Source organism: Chelon labrosus (assembly GCF_963514085.1).
Source record: "Chelon labrosus genome assembly, chromosome: 10".
NCBI lineage: Eukaryota > Metazoa > Chordata > Actinopteri > Mugiliformes > Mugilidae > Chelon > Chelon labrosus.
The window spans coordinates 10,506,466-10,524,919 of NC_140360.1; the positions used below are offsets into that span (position 1 = coordinate 10,506,466).

The 18,454-nt window shown below is 40.6% G+C and overlaps 2 protein-coding genes across 2 annotated transcripts; both read right to left on the bottom strand.

Annotated features, from left to right (window-relative positions):
- Positions 1-1,932: 1,932 nt before the first annotated feature.
- Positions 1,933-15,828, bottom strand: tmem201 (transmembrane protein 201). The gene is made up of 11 exons (XM_084553599.1): positions 15,330-15,828; positions 14,282-14,402; positions 13,974-14,168; positions 13,707-13,886; positions 12,675-13,039; positions 12,381-12,581; positions 6,957-7,177; positions 5,763-5,825; positions 5,385-5,675; positions 5,089-5,220; positions 1,933-3,035 (listed from the first exon to the last, which is right to left on the bottom strand). Exons 1-11 carry the CDS (start codon positions 15,437-15,439, stop codon positions 2,938-2,940), a joined length of 1,977 nt encoding a protein of 658 aa, XP_084409725.1. The 5' UTR covers positions 15,440-15,828; the 3' UTR covers positions 1,933-2,937.
- Positions 15,829-16,712: 884 nt separating this feature from the next.
- Positions 16,713-18,311, bottom strand: foxl2l (forkhead box L2-like). The gene has a single exon (XM_084553652.1). The coding sequence runs from the start codon at positions 18,067-18,069 to the stop codon at positions 17,242-17,244; it is 828 nt and encodes a 275-aa protein (XP_084409778.1). The 5' UTR covers positions 18,070-18,311; the 3' UTR covers positions 16,713-17,241.
- Between the last annotated feature and the right edge of the window lie 143 nt (positions 18,312-18,454).

Below are 18,454 nucleotides of genomic sequence, written 5' to 3' on the forward strand. Positions count from 1 at the left end.
AGCTGCAAATGCTGTGGTCTTCCAGTGAAGTAGTCAGTGATCCATGACACCAAGGAAGGCTAGACTAGCGCACTGGCTAAAATTGGACTAAAAATAAGATTGTTTAATCAACCGCTCTCGCAGTTATCTGAAACTAATGCTGAATACCGTAACCGTTATGAAGATTTAGAGAAGGACTGTTACATCAGAATGCATTCCTTTGCACTGGTGTACCTAATAAACTGGCAAGTCAGTACATGGCAGCAGGACAAACAGTGCAGATGTCCCTCAACGCAGACTTGCCAGAGGCCTCCAGCCATCTCTTCAATGTCCCGTCATAGCTAGAAGCCAGATCACAGCGGTCCTTTCCAGAGTCTTCAGCTGAGACTCTGAGCTGAGACTCCTTCTCTGGGACTGTCCTTGTGGCACTGAAGCTGTCCTGCAAACAGCTGATGTCGTACTACTGGATATCGTACACTGTTCATCATTACAAATGTAAAACCTTAAGAGGCTCTGAGTGAAGGAAACAGATCACGCTGGTGATTACTAACACTAACGCACCACTCATCAGGATATCCAGTGTGTGTTTACTTACTGAGAGTGTGGAGACTCACAGATGAGGTGAAGGTTGAAAAGCACAAGGATCCAGATAATCTTCTGTGTAGTTCAATAACACCAGATTATTTTACACAGATGATAAGATTTGATTTTTTTAAAAACAAAGCCAGTGTTGTTCCATACAATCACAAACCAAACATTAACACCGTTTAACACACTGGAATAACAACCATTCAAACCATCAGTGAAAATATTAACTTCATACTCCTTGTCTGAAAGTTTGTCTTATTTATGAATGTCTGGGCAGAAAGAGAACATTTACACTTCAACATGTATCTTGATCATTGAGCCTAAAGTCGTAATATGTAAGTAACAGTGGGCCAGATTATACATCCAGAAGAAATGTCTATAGTCTGTTATGGAATATGTTGAAAGGTACACCGATCTGCCACATTAAAACCGGTAAGAGGTGAAGTCAGTAACAGACACCACAGGACACCCTCAAAAGACCCATGTCCATTCTCTGATGAGTCACAACTGTTTTGGAGGCACAAGGGAGACCTACACAATATTAGGAAGCTGGTCATAATGTTATGTCTGATCAGTGTGTGCAATCCTCATGTGTAGGTACATCCATTCTTGATCACATGCTGACTTTGATGGGGCATTACAGTGTCATTTGCCGGTGCACGGTTTGGGAAACAACTCACAATCGTTGCTTGGTTGCCTCGTTTTTATAAAATAAAGAAAAAAATCCTATTTATTGAAAGAACCTGTTAATTTTTGTTAACTAATAATAATTTAAATAAAACTGTATCGATCCCGAGGTGTAATTATGTTCCTTCATGTTTGACCCACCCATTTGTTCACACAGTAGTGTGTACAGTTGGAGCAGTGGGCTTGCTTGCTTGGTTAGGTGCTTGCTCAGGGCACTGCAGCCATGGACACAGGGGGAGGTGAACCTGGGACCCTCCAGTCCCAAGCCGCACCTCTAACCACTTCACCACAGCTCCCCCAACGATTGTCTTTATTTTGCAGAAACATAGACCCACACCAGGTGGTTTAATGTGGTAAGATGATGAGTGTATACAGCTTTGAAAAGTCCCTACAACGTAGAAGGATGATGGTTTTCTCCTCCAATGATTTGACAGTTCTTTTCGATGTATTTCAGTAGAAAGTTGTTTTTTTTTATCTATACATTTGACTCATACGACCTTTAACATATAACCGTTAACTTACCACATATTCAAATCAGTGTTACGTGTCCCAGAAATTCACACTAACGCCCAGCAACGACCCAAAGACGACTAGATTATCACGTACTTAAAAATGGAGCGCCTTGTTTTTTCACTCAAGAAGCAAAAACAAAGTGTTAACACACAGCTTACGCATGTCCAACATTGACAACTTTATGTTCAACGCACACACACTCGCACAAATGACCAATAATCAAACATCTGTGCTCTTCATCTGAGATAGAAGAATTTCAGTATGCAAAAAAACACAACAACAACAACAACAACTGAAAATGCAATTCAGAAGTGCAAAATATTTCCAATTTGTAATAATGGAGATGATGGACTAAACAGAAAAGTTACTGAATAGATTAGTTCACAGCTCAGTTGGCAGTAAAACTTTCTCCTTCAAGCATAATTTAGTATTACAGATTGGAATTAACATTTTTTTGTGTTGCTCTTCACCTTAAGCTTCTTACAAGAGTTCCTGTGAGGAGAGACAATAGAAATGGAAAAGGTTTTGCGAGGAAACCCATTTTTGTAGTGAATGAACATAATATTAAGAGTGCTGACATTAAACTTTATAACACTAAGACAAAGAGAGATAAAGGCAAACACCAGTCCTGTGAAATTACAATATTACAAAGTGAAAATCTGTACACGTTTCAAAAATACGCCACAAACAAAAGATGCTGCTTAATATTTCTGACTAGTGAAGAGAACCAGTAAACGTAATCAGCAGGTGGAGGTGGTACTTGTCACAATCAGGAGAGTAGGTATGACGTGACACTGATCTGTGATCTGTGATCGAGCAGCATGGTTAACAGTACGAGTTTATTGCACATTTCACAGCATGGGTTTTTTAAAAAGCCACCGAGCATCAGTTCAAGAATCGACTCTTTAAATCAGCTGCGCCTGGTATTCATGTAAAAAAGGAGCTGACTGAAACAAAAAGCCAAAACATCTTCAAGCAGTGATGAACCACAAACTCATCAAAGGCCCTAATTTCATTTCGCCGTACAGTTTTCTTGTAGTCTGTGGATGAAAACCTCTCATCTTTTATTTTCATTAAGCACCATCTCCGTGTCTACAGACGCAACAGGCCGTCTGAGGCCCGATGACTCCGTACAGGCCGCAAGAGAGCATCAGTGGAAATGTTTGTGTTTCATCTCCAGTTGTGGTAGACGTAGAAGGAGACGCACAACAGGTTGGCAGTGAGGCTCGTTAATAAAAGCCCTGGCCAGATGAGACGCTTCATGAAACCTGGAGAGAGAGAGAGACAGAGAGAGAGAAGATTCACTTCACGGCAGTCATTATACATCACCAATCTAGCATGAAGGATTTACATTTTGTGTTTGCTTCACATCCATGTTGACAGCCAGTGGATTTTCCATCAGGACAGATACAGGTCTCAACTAGTTCATTTAGTTTAATCTAGGTACACGCTGAGGGATTGATTTGACAATGACCCTAGAGAGTGGAACAAGAGTCAGACACACATCTTCTGTTGACACCTGACCGAAGACTTGAGTTGTTTCTTCCAGATCATTTCCATTAATCCAAAACATATTTCATTTTATTATGAATAATCAGAATTAAAAAAAAAAAAACGTAAAGTTAACAGAACTTGTTTGGGGTTTTGGACTAATATTGTGAACTAGTGGTTAGAGAAACAGCTTCGGGACTGCACCGTCACTGGTTCACTGGCTCAAGGCACCTCAGCTACGTCTGTGGCAGTTTTAAATGACTGGTGGGGAGTTTATGTTTTGATTTGGATCATCTGTAACAAGATCTGCACTAAATCTCTTATCTTGGAGAAGATTATAATACACAGCATTTGTTTGACATAACAGAGAGCTGTTGATTCAACTGTGTTTTGTTTGCAGAGGCTGTGGTTTGTAGAACTATTGAACGGTATTGTGTTGCACCGACACATGTTTCAGTCACTGGGCTAGGCTACATAACTGAAACACTTTAATGTTCAATTCAGTCCAGTTGAATCACCACCTTTCTGTCACTGTTTCACCATAAACTGAACATTAGAACAGAAGAAGGAGGATTTAGTGCAGGACTGTTATATTAGAATGCATTTGTTTTCACTCTTATGTATCTAGTGTTTGGACTGAGTGTTATTTGAACGCTTATTTTCACAAGAACCTTCTCCCCAACAACTACCCAAGATCTACAAGCAGACTTGGATCTGTTGACATCTGGTTAACAAAGACTTGCCTGCTGCTATCAGAGTTAGCCCGTTAGCACCTGTTAACTAGAGCAACAATTCCAAATATAATACAATACAGTCGCTGCTTCTGTAAATAAAAAGTGTATTCGGGTGCAGTCATATATTTAAAAGTGTTTCTAATATTGTGTAACCCATGTAAACAGTGTTTTAAAAAAAAAAAAAAAGTCCCTTGGGCTGCATTGGACCGACATCACATAGACTGAAACTGCTTCAGGAACGCAAGTTTTAGAGCCAGTTCAATATCTATGATGATGTTTTTATATTGGGCTAAAGCCCTATTCGCACGGGACTAGTTTTACCTGGGGACCTCCGGTAGTTTGTAATAATAGCGGAGGTCGTCTGTGATCTTAATCCCGTGCGAATCGACCATGTCCGTAATTTGTAAAGTAAAAATTACACCGCAAATTACCTACCCTATTTCACGTAACACAGAGGTCCTGTGATAAAACTAATCCAGTGCGAATCGGCATCCCTGTGATTTTGGGGTGTGTTTTTACTTTTTCAAGACTTTTGTTTGATCTGCGGCTTTTTTCTGCCTCTCGTCATTTAATAATTATGAAGAATGTGTTGTAAATCTAAGTTTGGACAGATGTTAGGGTACAACGTCAGGATGTCTGACCCATTCACCCATTGAGACGGATGAAATCATTAAATCAAGCATTAATGTGTTCATCGACAAAGGTGGAGCTGATTTAAATACTGACAGGTCGTTTGTAATTTCTTTCCAGCGAGCAATAGTCTCATTATGTTATATATTATTTTTTTATTATCAATTAGAATTCGCAAAGTAACTAAAGCTGTCAAAAAGTGTAAAATGTCCTCCGACATGCAGTGGAAAGAACCAGAAAGTAGCAGAGACATAAATATACACAGGAAATTAGAGTAAAACACAGAGTTTGCTTATGCCGTGCGAATGCGCCACATGAAACACAGACATAGGGGGGTCGTTTCTGAATCACATGACGTCCCCAGGTAAAACTAGTCCCGTGCGAATAGGGCTTAAGATGTTGATATGAAACCCAGTTAGACAACAAGCATGATGCCTGAACAACTTCCATTTCACTGCCTGGCTACCTTTTGCAGGAGGGATGCCCTCTGCACCAAGGGGTGTTGTAGTGCCGACTATGCACGCAGAGGACTCTGAGGAGCTGCTCTGCTTCTCTTCTTCTTCAATCACACTCCCATCTCTTAACAGGTTACTCAGATCTGCAAAAGGAGTGAAACCTGGTTAGTCATCAAGCAGCAGAATAAAACACATCTACACACGGTTGCAATCTCTTTAAGGAGACGCAAGGTGGAGGATTTGAAAATGTTACTGTGCCATCTGGTGGTTGTTTCAAGAATCGCAGTTTAATCTCTGCTGCACCTACCGTTCTGACTTTGGAAGGGTGATGTGTCGGGTGAAAAGCAGCCACTGTAAATAGAAGGGGTCGGCTCTGCAAAGAAATGTGAGGGAGGTGCATGCGGGAGCGTGCACGCTGCTTCTCGGTCTGTAGAGAAAAGCCGGAGTTTCTGGCCGCCGATGTTGAGGCGAGCCGGGCTGATGAGGGGACGACGCAGTCTGGCAGAACTTGAACTGGATGTAACCGAGCCAGCAACCGAAGGAGTTGGAGAGGGGCCCGGGGAGGATGGGCGGCTCCCGGACTTTAGCGAAAAGTAGTCTGTGCCAAAAACAAAAAGTTGAAAAGTGTTAATCAAGTAGTCTGAAAGGATAAGGATTGATTAAATATACAAGGGAGATATATTACCTGAGGACGTTGAGCCTTTGTAGTGTGAGGCTGGTCGGCTTCCACTAAACAGGTAACCAGAATCTGAAAATAACATCAATATAATAAACATTAATTACGAGCCAAGGCCTTTCTGGTCTGTTGGTCAGACAAATACAAGCAGAATATTCAGTTTCTGATCATCTCCAACCAGACAACGTCATGCTAACACATCACATCCTAGTGCCAGTCTAGAATTAGACAACGTCTGGTATGTTTTCACAAAAAAATAAATCAACAAGACTATTTTTATTATTACATCATATAACTTAGCATTGTATACTTTAAACGCATTTTCTTATTACCTAAGAAATATTCAATATGTATATATGAATATTTTGTAGAGAGAAAGGAACAACCAACAGTAGGATAACAATATACAGACATGGGGGCAGTCATGACGGCTCTGCTAAGCTTCTATTAACATCTCAGCTTTTATTTTGACGGGCTAAGAAACTTCCAAGAAACCTATGATAAGTAGTTGGGGGCTTTTATTTTGAAAATCTGACATAAAGCATACTGTTGGCTGCTGTTAGAGAGTTGGGCCTTCTTTGAAAGTTTGCTACTCATCAGTGTAGACTTTTTAAGACATTTGATTGTTGTTTTCTTTCAAATTCAAGTTATTTGATGAAATGCACTGTTAATTTGGCAGAATTGCTATTATTATTATTATTTTTTTATGGTCTATCTTAGATTCATCACAAAATAAAAGGAGCATGCAAAGAGAAAATGAACTGACCGAGATAAGAAATCCAAGTAGATATGACTAAGTTGTGCTTGTCCCCATCTCATAGGTTATGTTTATAAAAGAATGAAGCACTGATAAAGAGATAAAGTGCATGCAACATTTGCTACGAAATTTATGTTCTAGGTAACAGAATTGTTTGGAAAAAATGTCATCACCAGTGCGGAGAAACAAAAACTGAAAGCGACTGAAGCTTGTCAGTTACAAATCTTATCTGTACAGAAGAGGCAACTCAAGATCAAACTTGTCTGAGGGACGGCACACAAGAAATGTAAGGAGAATATTCCCCTAAAAAGCTAATGACCAGCTACTTGAAGACTTCACAACACAGGGCGAGTTATCCTCGTTTTTTTTTTTAACTAAATGTATTTATTTTGGTAAAAACAAAAAAGTCTTTCAGTCCGTCAACATTAAAAACAATTCGGTGTTACCTGTCCTGGTGAGAGAGGGCATCGTGCCGAGGCAGAGGGCTCTGCTGAGGCGCCCAGGCAGAGAGGATGGGGAGGCCTTGCGCTCTCGGGGGCCGTGGCGGCGGTTGATGAGCCAAGAGAGGTTGGGGGGCGGGGTGGGGACGAAGGCCTCTGCCGTGTTAGAAGAGTGTAAAGGAGTCTGGCCGCTGAAGGGGGGGGCCACGGAGCCGCCTGCGAGGTATCTGCAACACAAAGGCAACGTAATGGTCCACTAACCTGTCATAAAAATCATAACACTCCCACAACTTTAAAATGCACCAAAAAATAAATAAAAATAATGGCAGAACACAACAAAAAGCTCTCATAAGACACTGGACTTGAATTTTGTGATGCAGACAAAATTCTTGACGTTGAAATTCATACATAATGTCTGAAATAAAACTGGAGGACAAACTGCGTACCATCCAGCTCTGACATCCCGTAAATGAGAGCACTTTAACAATGGCAGCAGTCTGTCAGGGAAGCGGCTGCTGCAGCTGTCTGACAACCTGCAGCAGCTGAAAGCGCCTGCGGAACAGAAGCTCAGGGAGAAATGCTGCCCGACAATAGCAATTTGTGCATGTGAACACACAGCCAGTGGTTCATACAACTGTTTATAAAGCTTTGCCTTTCTAAATACATACAAAAGATCAGTCCTAATGGTTTGCATTCACCTAACTCCATTGCTTTTTAAGAAAGGTTGCATTTCAAAAAGTGGAAAGAAAGAGGCAGTAAGTGTATGTGTGTGTGTGTGTGTGTGTTGCTGAAAAACAAGCAGAGGGCGTTTCCTTTCACCAGCTGTTTATTAAATTTCAAGTACAGCAAGCATTTCTACAAGTGGAGCCTGACATCAAGATACCTGACTGAAGCAACAAAGCACCGAAGCGCAATGTGTTTCACCGCAGGAAATCTTTCCAGCGAGGACGGACCACCTTAATCTGAGGCTACTACAGGATATATATTATAAACACACAATAACTGATCAAACTGAGATAAAAATGTGGTACTGAGACTTTTAGTGTTTTTCCAACACGCAAAGATTTACCATATTTGTGAGCTACATACTTGGTCTCCATAATAACACAGAGCAGTAAAAACATTAGTAAAAAGGTAGCTGTTAAAACACCTCAAAATATGTTTTTTTTGACTGTCGTAAAAATGTTTAAATAGAGTAGCTTATACATAAACACACTATAGTGTTTCTAGAGCTATGTGCCGTAATGTAGTCGTACAGCTTATCTGAACAATACAGCAACCGTCTAAACAAACATGCAGAAATAAACACACACTCCATAGATATTATGCATATATCACAACATGGGAAACATGCATAATGGAGGTTTATGGCAAACACATGTTTTCGCGCAGCATGTGAAACTACTGGCAAAGAGAATACATTTTATGTGGTGTCTTATGTATACAAACAAAAAAACACGGCATTACCGAACTATTGTTATGTTACTTTTCAGAGCACACACACACACACACACACACACGGTGAGGTGTAGATCAGCCTCACTGAAAGTTTATTAAAATACGTCGCACAACTTTTCTCCAGTGACGCATGCTTTTTCTTGTGCAACGTGTTTTCATTTTTATTTAAAAATTTTGAGTTTAAGATGCAGTTTGTCATCTTGTGCAGTTTATAAAAAGGTCCCCAGGTCGTCACTGATTATGCAGCGTTGCCATCTTTGATTGATGATTTTAAATCATTGGCAGAAACATCTAATCACAACTTCAAAACTAGAAAGAATTTGTAGGAAATCGATTCTTCATGACCTACAAACTGCATCTCTAGTATCTTACAACAACATTTAAAAGTCCCATAATAGTCTGACATGTCCCCAGATTGAGCCTTTCAAGTTTCAACTCAGAAGAAATACAGGATGGATTGTTCCTTCTACCGTTTTCGTCTATGCCTGATTTTAGGCGTATGCATGAACTGCTGCTGCTGCAAATGCTCCGTCAGGAAGGGGGCTGTGCCTTTCCTGTAAAAGCCACGGATACTCAGGCAATAACAAGGCTGGTAACGACAACAAAGAAGTTTGGTTGTACATGTTCGTACCAGAAGGGAAACTACACAACTCCTAACACTGAGACTTTGACAGTACATTTCTGATAACTAGCAAAAGGTTTTGGTGTTTTTTTTTTTTTTTGGGACTGTCGCCATAATGGCCACTACTGACTTTGGAGCAACTCATTTTCAGTGGAAGCCGCCACATGAAGTGGTAAACTCACACCCGACACTTGTTGCTACATGACAGGAGTGGCAGATATCAAAGCTGGCCGCAACTTTTTTCAATGCTCCACTTACAATAATGACACTTCAATCACTCATTTATGGTTGTTTTTGCAAGGTAACTTTTACACGTCAACCAACGAGGTCAACGAGGTCTTCAGCAGAATTTTGAGAGCAATACGCTGACAGTACGATCAGCCACGCTTGGCTGTTTTTGTAAGTTCGTCGTAGTGTCAGCCCAGCATTTGGACATCTGTAGGAGCTTCAAACCTGAATGGCTCATTCAGATAGAGAGTAAATATAATATTATTTTTTCCCTTCGTCTCTCTAGACACACTGGGGACACGTGACTATATTAAAAAACAACGTAAACATCTACAGGTCAGCACAACATACAATTTAAACCCCACAGTTAACAGCACTCTAGCCACCAGATACAATCAAGGCATATTATCTATCTTTTCACATTACTGTCAAATAAATATCCACCTGTATTAAATACAATCCAACAAAAAAAAAAAGATAAAACCAACTAGTGAGGGGTGAAATGTTAGTGCATGCACTTAATACATCCATTAGTGTTTATAATACAACAACATGTGAAAATGTTGTTAAAGGAAAGTTCAGTATTATTGGAAGAGATCAAGTAATCAGTAAGTGCTTAAGAAAAGTCAGATTTCAGCCACAAATCGTAATGCAGCGCTTTGATTTTTTTTTTCCTTCTGAATTCTGAAAACATCTCCATGACCTATTTTAGGAACTACTCATTATGAAAGATAACTATGTGCACTTGCAGAGTTGAACACTGCACAATGTCTGCACGTACAAGCGCGGTACATCAAGGTCACCAAAGACTACTACTAAAACTCAATTACCTTAAAACGCCAAGTCAAGCCAAGTACCTGCCAAGGTAGCTACAGACAAACCTTTTTTAAAGCATCGTCAAAACGTCAACAATGTGCATACGTTTTGGGCACGTTACATGTTTAGAATTCCATCGCAAAAATACAATCAGGAAGCATCTGATTGGTCCTAAATGCATCCTGCAGCATGACAAGAAACCACAAACATACAACCAGAACAATAAACAACTGACTTCAGTGGCAAGAAGCCACAGCTCTGATCTCAACATCATAGCGTCAACCTGGGATTAACTGATGAACACCGAAACAAGACTAAATCCACAAAAGAGGCAGGATCTCTGTGATGCTTGGCCCAACCGACCTGCCAGGTATGTTTAAAAAACGGGAACAAGTTTACTGAAGGGGACTGGTGTTGACTCAAAGCCAAAAAGTTGTCACAGAAAAATGCAGTTGATTAATGGATAAATACTTAGTCATGGAGCAGGTTTTTGAAAAGTGTCTTCATTTAGTGCTTAAACTTTTCGCACAATATTCTAAGAAGCTAAAGTGTTTCACGTGGATTAATGGATTATCGGTGAAGGCCAGGGGTCCAAAGAGGGAACAAATTACAGAGGCACAACATAACGACGGCAACAAGAGAAGAACAAACAACTAGGCGATTCAGTTAATAACAGAATTTAAAAGAGAAAAAAGATATTGACAAAGATGTGAACGCTTTTCCCATGCAGTCACGTCTAACGAGCATGTCTTTGGGAGGAAGAACCCACGCGGACCAGGGAGAACATGCAAACTCCACACAGAAAGGCCCCAGTCAGTCGGTGGATTTGAACCTTCTCGCTGTGAGGCATCGGTGCTAACCACCACGCCACTGTTCTACCACTATTTTTTCATTTCCATAATTAAAAAGAAAATCCTCCACGGTGGCTGCCAGGATAATGTCAGCCATGTCACTACAAAGCTCACCCAGTAAAGAGCCTTTCACCTATGCCCAGTGTTTAAACACTGATGCAATATTGCTAACAGAGTCCTTAACAGTATTCATAAATGAATAGAAGGTTTAAGGACTACGATTTCCACGTTTCTCCTTGTGTTGAAAAAAGCAGGCGAACACAAGCAATAGAAGAGAGACTTCATAACTTCCATCTTCAGTCTAATGAGTAAGATATATTTTAACAGATTAGTGTCTCATGCAAAGAGCTTTAGTTACTGAATCGCTTTCAATCCAAAGCTTTACCAGTGTTAATAAATAGATTCAAATACATTCAACAAAAAAAAACATTCTTGCGCAGTGCAGAACACATTGTTAATACCAGCTGGAAATGTGAATGTTAAAAACTTGGTAGTAAACTTTTAAAAGTATTGGTTTGAAATATAGGACACTTTGAAATAATTTTGTGTTAACATTTGGCACGGTTATAAAGAGAAACTAGCAACACTGGTAAAACTGACAGAAATGTCGGCACAATTTCCCACACGAATGATTCTGTACAGTGTGTATATTTTTGGGGTTAGTGACTGATCATTTATTACTGTTGCTTTATTAATTATAGACTTCATGTTTCCTGAATGTTTTCTTCATTGGTTTCTCTCACTGACAAAAGTCCCCAAAAAATATGAAAGTTCACGGACTCATTGACAGTTCTTTCACCACCTGTTTGTTTTTTTTTGTTTGTTTTTTTAATACTAGGGCTGGGTGAATTCGTGGTTTTCTCAGCAGTGTGGAAGTGGTTAGGTTTTGCACCAACAAACCTCGAACAAACCACTTTTTTTTGTTGTTTGTTTAAATGTTGTTGCAAAATGTGGCAGCAGCACAACCAGTTAATTTCAACATTTCAAACTGAGGCATGCAGCTCAGCGGGAGAAATGTTGTTCACTTCAAGACATTATTTTTTACGCCATATCACCCAGCCCTAGTTTATATTAGTAATATTTAACTCTTGTGTAAAATTTTTTACACACATCAGGAAACTGTACCCTGTTCATCGGTGTGCTTGTTTGTGAGGTTCTGAGGTGATTAGACAAGTACAAATTGCTCTGACAAAAGGGCCGCACACACAGATCTTCACTTTACCATTCACATGTTATGACATCACAGTCATTCTCACAAAGCAACAAAAGAGGAAGGCTGAGAGTAAAAAAAAAAATGGAGAGTGAAATAAAACGTACGACATAATTAAAAACGAAATTCCTAACACTTATAGATTAATGCAATTTTTTTTGTCTGGTTTTGGTGAACACAAACCACTCGTGGACAGAGGACTCTAGTTTCAATCACAATGTGAACATTACTGCTCATACTCTGACCTTCGATATCTGGCTCTTCGTGGACCCAGTGGTTTGTGAGTTGCCACAGCAGCAGCAAAGCTGACTAGGCAACAGAGGGAGATGGTAATAAGCTTTGCGGTGTCCATCCAGTCCAGGGCGGCATTCATATAGCTCTCAGCCAGGTAGAGGCACAGGATGACGAACCACAGAACAGAAGCCACAGCGTCAATTCTCCTCAACCTAAAAATACAGCAAGACATGAAATAATGGTTTGTTTCTGCTTAAAGTAAACTGTGAACGCCCTATAAAAATAAAGTTGTGGTAGCTGCTTACCTCGTAGGGCCTGCTAAGAAGATAGCCGTGAGGCAAGTCAGCAGGCCAACAGAGACTATAGCCAGCTGGTTGTCTCTTCCATGCTGCAACACAAGCTTGGCATTTTCATTGGCGCTGTCTGGGAGCAGCTCCAGAAGACCCTGCCACACAAGTGTGGCTCCACTGCTACCGTTGTTGGAAGTGGATTCATTGTGACGTTCAGGCTTTGGAGGAATGACACCTCCACTTAACGTCTGTGAGTTACTGGGTGAAACATTCTGGTCCAGCAATTCACAGACAGATGTAGCAACTAGGAAAGCACATACGAGGAAGACAAGAGCCCGCAACAATATGACCCCGGTGGGAGAGGACGATGACTGGGAGCTCTGTGGGAGACAAAACATGTTTGTTTTTTTTTGTGAATACTGAGATACCATAGTTAAAAAACGACGCAGAGACAATTGTTGACATATCTCAAGAAGAAATGACGCACAATTATGCATGAGACAGACTCACGTCACTTCAACAAAAGCATTTTCCATTTATGTAATTACCAGTTAAATGAAATGTATTTAATACAACCGTTTCTGAGCTAAATGGCAGTGGTATACTGAGAAATAAGGGGAAGTGGTGTCTGGAAATTGCATGCATTTATGATTAAAATTATTATTACAAAATGGAGCAACAAGTCTGATCCAATTGGAGATTAAACATCCTTTACTAAGATCTTTAAAAAGCCTTATGTCAGTGGTGCCGTTCAAAGTCTGTCTGAGTTCATTTCTGGCCGAGTACCAATCACATAAACATTTTGTTCCACTGAGCAACCATGAGTATCCATCTGGCAATAGTAGAGTCAACAGTATTTCCTACAGTGTGGTAACAGGGTAGAAAACTTACATCTTAGTCATACTCAGCTCTAGCCTATGGTTAACTCTGAAAACTTACTTTTGATTACTTCTAAAGTCATACAGAGTTTTGAGAAAATGTATTTATTTATTTATTCAGAGACTGTTTGTAAAGTGTGTGTCGTTTCACATATTGGGCTGCACTCACCTTTACAAACCCAGTGTCTGATTCTCGAGTGCGCCGATGCTGATGGTTTATGAGAACTGTACGAAGCTGGCGGTTTTGGTATTTAATGTAGTACTCCACCGCTGTCTGACAAGGTCTGCATAACTTAAAGGTCTGCTCCAGGTGGTGCTTGTAGGCTTCAATTTCTTCATCGTAGTTTTCCTAAAATATAAAGCAACAAATTCAGAGTTAAATTACCGTGACGACACACGACGTGGTGACGTGGATGAACAAGAGCAAAGTACATACATCATCCCTCGGGATGTACGAGGCCAACTGTTTGATCTTTGCAGACTGGTTGTTGTTACACTTCCTACACAAAAGCATCTGACAGTTGACCCACTGCAGCGTCTTGGGTATCTCCGATGAAGGAAGGCTTCCAGATACACCGTGATTCAGGTGCTCCATGTACTGAGCTGGGATGGGCTTGTTATAATCTCCATTCTGCAAACAGACAGGTTAACAAAATGTAAAAAATATAAAAGCACCACAAAAACACTGTAGTTTACCTACATGTCAAATAATAAATCCAAATCCATGTAACTTTAGAAACCTACCTCCTGGAAGCCATTGTACTGGTCACAATTGGGACAATCCCAGCAGTTCCTGTTCCCATAGGGTACCACTGTGTTCTTGTTGCAGAACCAGCAGTTAACGTTTGCATGGCTGGGCTTCTTTCTGAAATTGAAAAGAGGAGTAAATAATTCACTTCACCGCAACCTGTTAGGAGGTCCATGGCGTGCATGTCTGGGTGTTTTGGAACTTTTCACCATAGCCTCGTGGAGTCACGGTTTTGTTTAACTGCTCCCTCTGATCTCCTACTAAACACGCCTAAGATAAGATAATCTTTTTTTAGTCTGACAGCAGCAGGGCAAGACGGTGCACAACTAAAAGTTAGATTAAAAAAAAAATAATAATAATCTTAAAGGTACAAGTTAAGATTAGATTTTCCCATCTGGGCTGTATATGACTACCATTACCACCAGCTTAAATGCACTATAAATGTAATATCTCAGTCTTTGCATTATTATTTAATCTGTGACTCAGTTTGTGCAAAATACTTTATTTCACACGTGCAATACAGTCATCCTAGTGACTTGTATTGTGTATGCGAGCTGAGTGGGTATGTGTGCATGCTATACGTGTGTTTTGTTTGTCCCTTTGTACTAAAGCACCTTTTCAGGTAGTGTTTGTATTGCATGTACCGTGCAACGATAAGAAAAGGAATTTATTATGGTTATGTTAAAGAGTCTTTGACATACACAAAAACACAACCAGGCGTACGATATTATCTTAGCGTGTATGCAGCAGGCATGCCATATGTCGGTGTAAACAGTGGAAAGATTCAACAGGGGTTAGCTAATGTCACAAAAACTACTTTGCATTAAGTTAGTTAGCAACACGGCAAGCAAAGTTCACGTATAGCATAAATAAAAGCTAGCACTGGATACATGATGTGCTTGCATTTTTTTAGTTGGCAACATTAATTCCTAGGTGTCGTAATTTTGATAAACCGGTCCACATTTTGAAAACGGATTGCTAACTTGTGCTAATGTACCGCTAGCTAAAAACATACTAGCGGTACATGCAGAGCCGTGAAGTTACCTGGTGGCGATTTTGTATATCAGCGCTCCGCCGGCGACAAACGCCGTAGCTCCGACTCCGCTGTACATCAGCTGAGGGTATTCCAGCAGAAGCTTGTTGAACGTCTCCATTTTCGCGGTAATTGAGAGTTTTCTAACCGTATCGCAGAACACGGCGCGGGAGCGCACGCGGCAAGCGGCTCCGGGTTTTCCTTGTTCACGCCCATGTAACGGAAACGGAACGTGCGTAACTGCGTGGACGCGTTCCAATATGTTTCGCCCAGTGTCTCTTACCGACCTTAGCGCTCAATAAAAACACTCGCCGGTACATTTTTTTAATATAAAACAACACATTTAGCCTTAATAAAACGTATGGTGTGTAGTAATGTCTGATTAAAATAAAAAATAAAAAGCGGGAGAAATGTTTACTCCTAATAACTGACAGTGCAGTAAACTGTGATAGTGTTGGAATGCGGACGTATCTCGTCTGTCCTCGTTTTCCCTCGCTTACAGTACACCCTTGTCGGTGATATTACCTTTTAGACTATTTAAAAAATATGTATTAGATCAATTAAAGAACCATTTTGTTTGTATTCTTAAAAGAAAACGCTTCAGAGTTAGCACCAGAATTATTATTATTATTATTATTTTTTTTAAATCAGGAAGGAATTATCATCACGAGTTATGATCTTTAACATCTTTTATCTTAGGTATATTACATGTTTTCTCCTAAAAATAAATAACTGTGTGTTTTTACAATTTTTTATCATTTGCCTTGGGGTAATTAGTTCTATGTTGTCAAGAATGATTGACCCCACATGACCTATGTTGCCAAATACCCATATTGCAGTTATCCATGGATCTTCTTTGTATAGTTGATGAGATGATTCAGAATATGCAGTCAGATTTAGATATTTGTTTTAGATATTTACACCTTGACATATGACATTTTGAAACTTTTTTTTTGAAAACAGGCATATTTGAAAATTGATCTTAATGATCTTGGCTACATCTCAATCAGTAATCAGTTTTCCTTTTTATGTGCCATTTTTCCCCTCAAGTGGATTTAAACTAGTTTCACCCTCTCTGTCTCATACACATGGAGCCTCACATATTGCAGTCTATAGGCCATCATGCACATTAATTCCTAAACTGCAGGAATTTAGATGATAAAATGACATGGCCCAGTTCTTTTAATCATTTATCACAGCTAATACTTAAAGGGCAGCTCTGCTTACGCTAATCCCTATTTGGCCATTATTTCAACCACTGAAAATGAAAATGAATGTTGCCTGTGTTAACATATATATACATATATATATATATATATAGCAAGACCTGTGCTAGAAATGTAATCTATATGAGCCAGACTAAAACATATAAATCAATGAGTGAGACCATGTGATGCAAAAATAACATTTTTATTTCAACAAACATGGTCCATATTTTACATCAAGCAAACATTCAGAAATCGACCAAGAAAACATGTCAGTGCTTCGGTTTCATAAACTGTCGTAGCAGCTCAGAAAGTTGGATGAAACCAGAGAAAAGAAATAAATAACGAAGTGTATAGGCTTCTTTAGTAAAAAATAAAACAGCCTAATAAAATAACAGAAAAATATATATAAAAACACAGCTTGTGAAACAATTATTCAGCAACAACAAAAAAAATGCTATACAGACTTAAACCAGCTGCAGTTCAAACTTGATCTTTGGTATTTTATTTAAAACAAAGCTCCATGAGTAAATTCACGTTTTTTGATTTTGTTTTTTTTTTGTTTTTGCAAAACTATTAAACCAGCATCTTATTGTAACAGTTAAGTGAAGTAATTATTCAACAGCCAAAACTTTACCTGTAAAATGAATGAAATGATGAAACATGAACTTGTGAGTCTGTGAACTGGCTGTGATCTTGTCAGAATAAACTCCGAGACCTACTGGTCATATAAATGAGCCAGCGGCGCCTCCGCTTGTCTTGCATAGGAAGTGAACTGCTGGTAGTTGCACGCCATGGAGACGGTGCCTCCTTCCGGGCTCATCGGTTGGGTCACTCCGCCGTAAGGACACCCGTTGTGGGGAACCAGCACCGGCGTGTGTCGGTGGTAAGCGCCGTAGGGAGCGTGGTGGAAGTGCGGGGGCGGGCAGTACGAACTCACCGAGCCGCTGCTGGACACGCCGTGGGTGTGTCCGGTCATCACCTGGCCTGGGTATGCTGCGGTCTGGGACGAGCCTGGCTGGCACATACCCCAGGAGCTGCTCACGTACGGCTGCAGGTAGAGCTGCTCGGTGTAATCCACGTGGTTTCCGGGCAGGTAAGGCACGCTCGGTGGTCTGTAGGGTCTCCGCACCCTCCTCCGCCGCCGGTAATTGCCCTTCTCAAACATATCCTCGAATGCCGGGTCCAGCGTCCAGTAGTTGCCCTTCCTGTCCCCACCGCTCTCCCTTGGCACCTTCACGAAACACTCATTTAGAGATAAATTGTGCCTGATGCTGTTTTGCCACCCTTTTTTGTTCTTCTCGTAGTAGGGGAACTTGGACACGATGTATTGATAGATCCCACTCAAGGTTTGTCTCTTGTATTGGCTGTCCTTAATGGCCATGGCAATGAGAGCCACGTACGAGTACGGAGGTTTCTCCGGCTGCCCGGTCTCCCCCTCCTCCTCCTCCTCCTCCTCTTCCTCCCCACCTTTGGGCTCCAAAGAGGGCGAGTTGGAGCTGAGGTCCAAGAGCTGCGCTCCGGGGGATTTCTCCTCCGCATCCATGGCTCAGGTATCCGTTCGTGCGTCCTGCCGGGACTGAAAAAGCTGCAGTAACTGCCGCTAAGCAAGGCAGCGCTATGATTGCGCCCGCAGGTGCACACACTCCTCCCACATGTTCAGAGCTCACCTTCTTTCATCTCACCGGTTTCTCACACTGTTTATTCCACTGTATGTAAAATTGTACGGGTTGTTTAGGTTGAAGCTCGGGTCACGGGACTGTGTTTAACAGAAATTGTTTCATTTTCTCTTTGAGGCAACTCGATCAAAGACCAATATGTGTTTAATGAGAAGGACCAATTAGAGTCTCCTTATTATTAGTTTTATGCACAACAACCATAACTCTTGATTTCAGTTTACAATGTACTTCAATGTTATTTTAACCTGATTT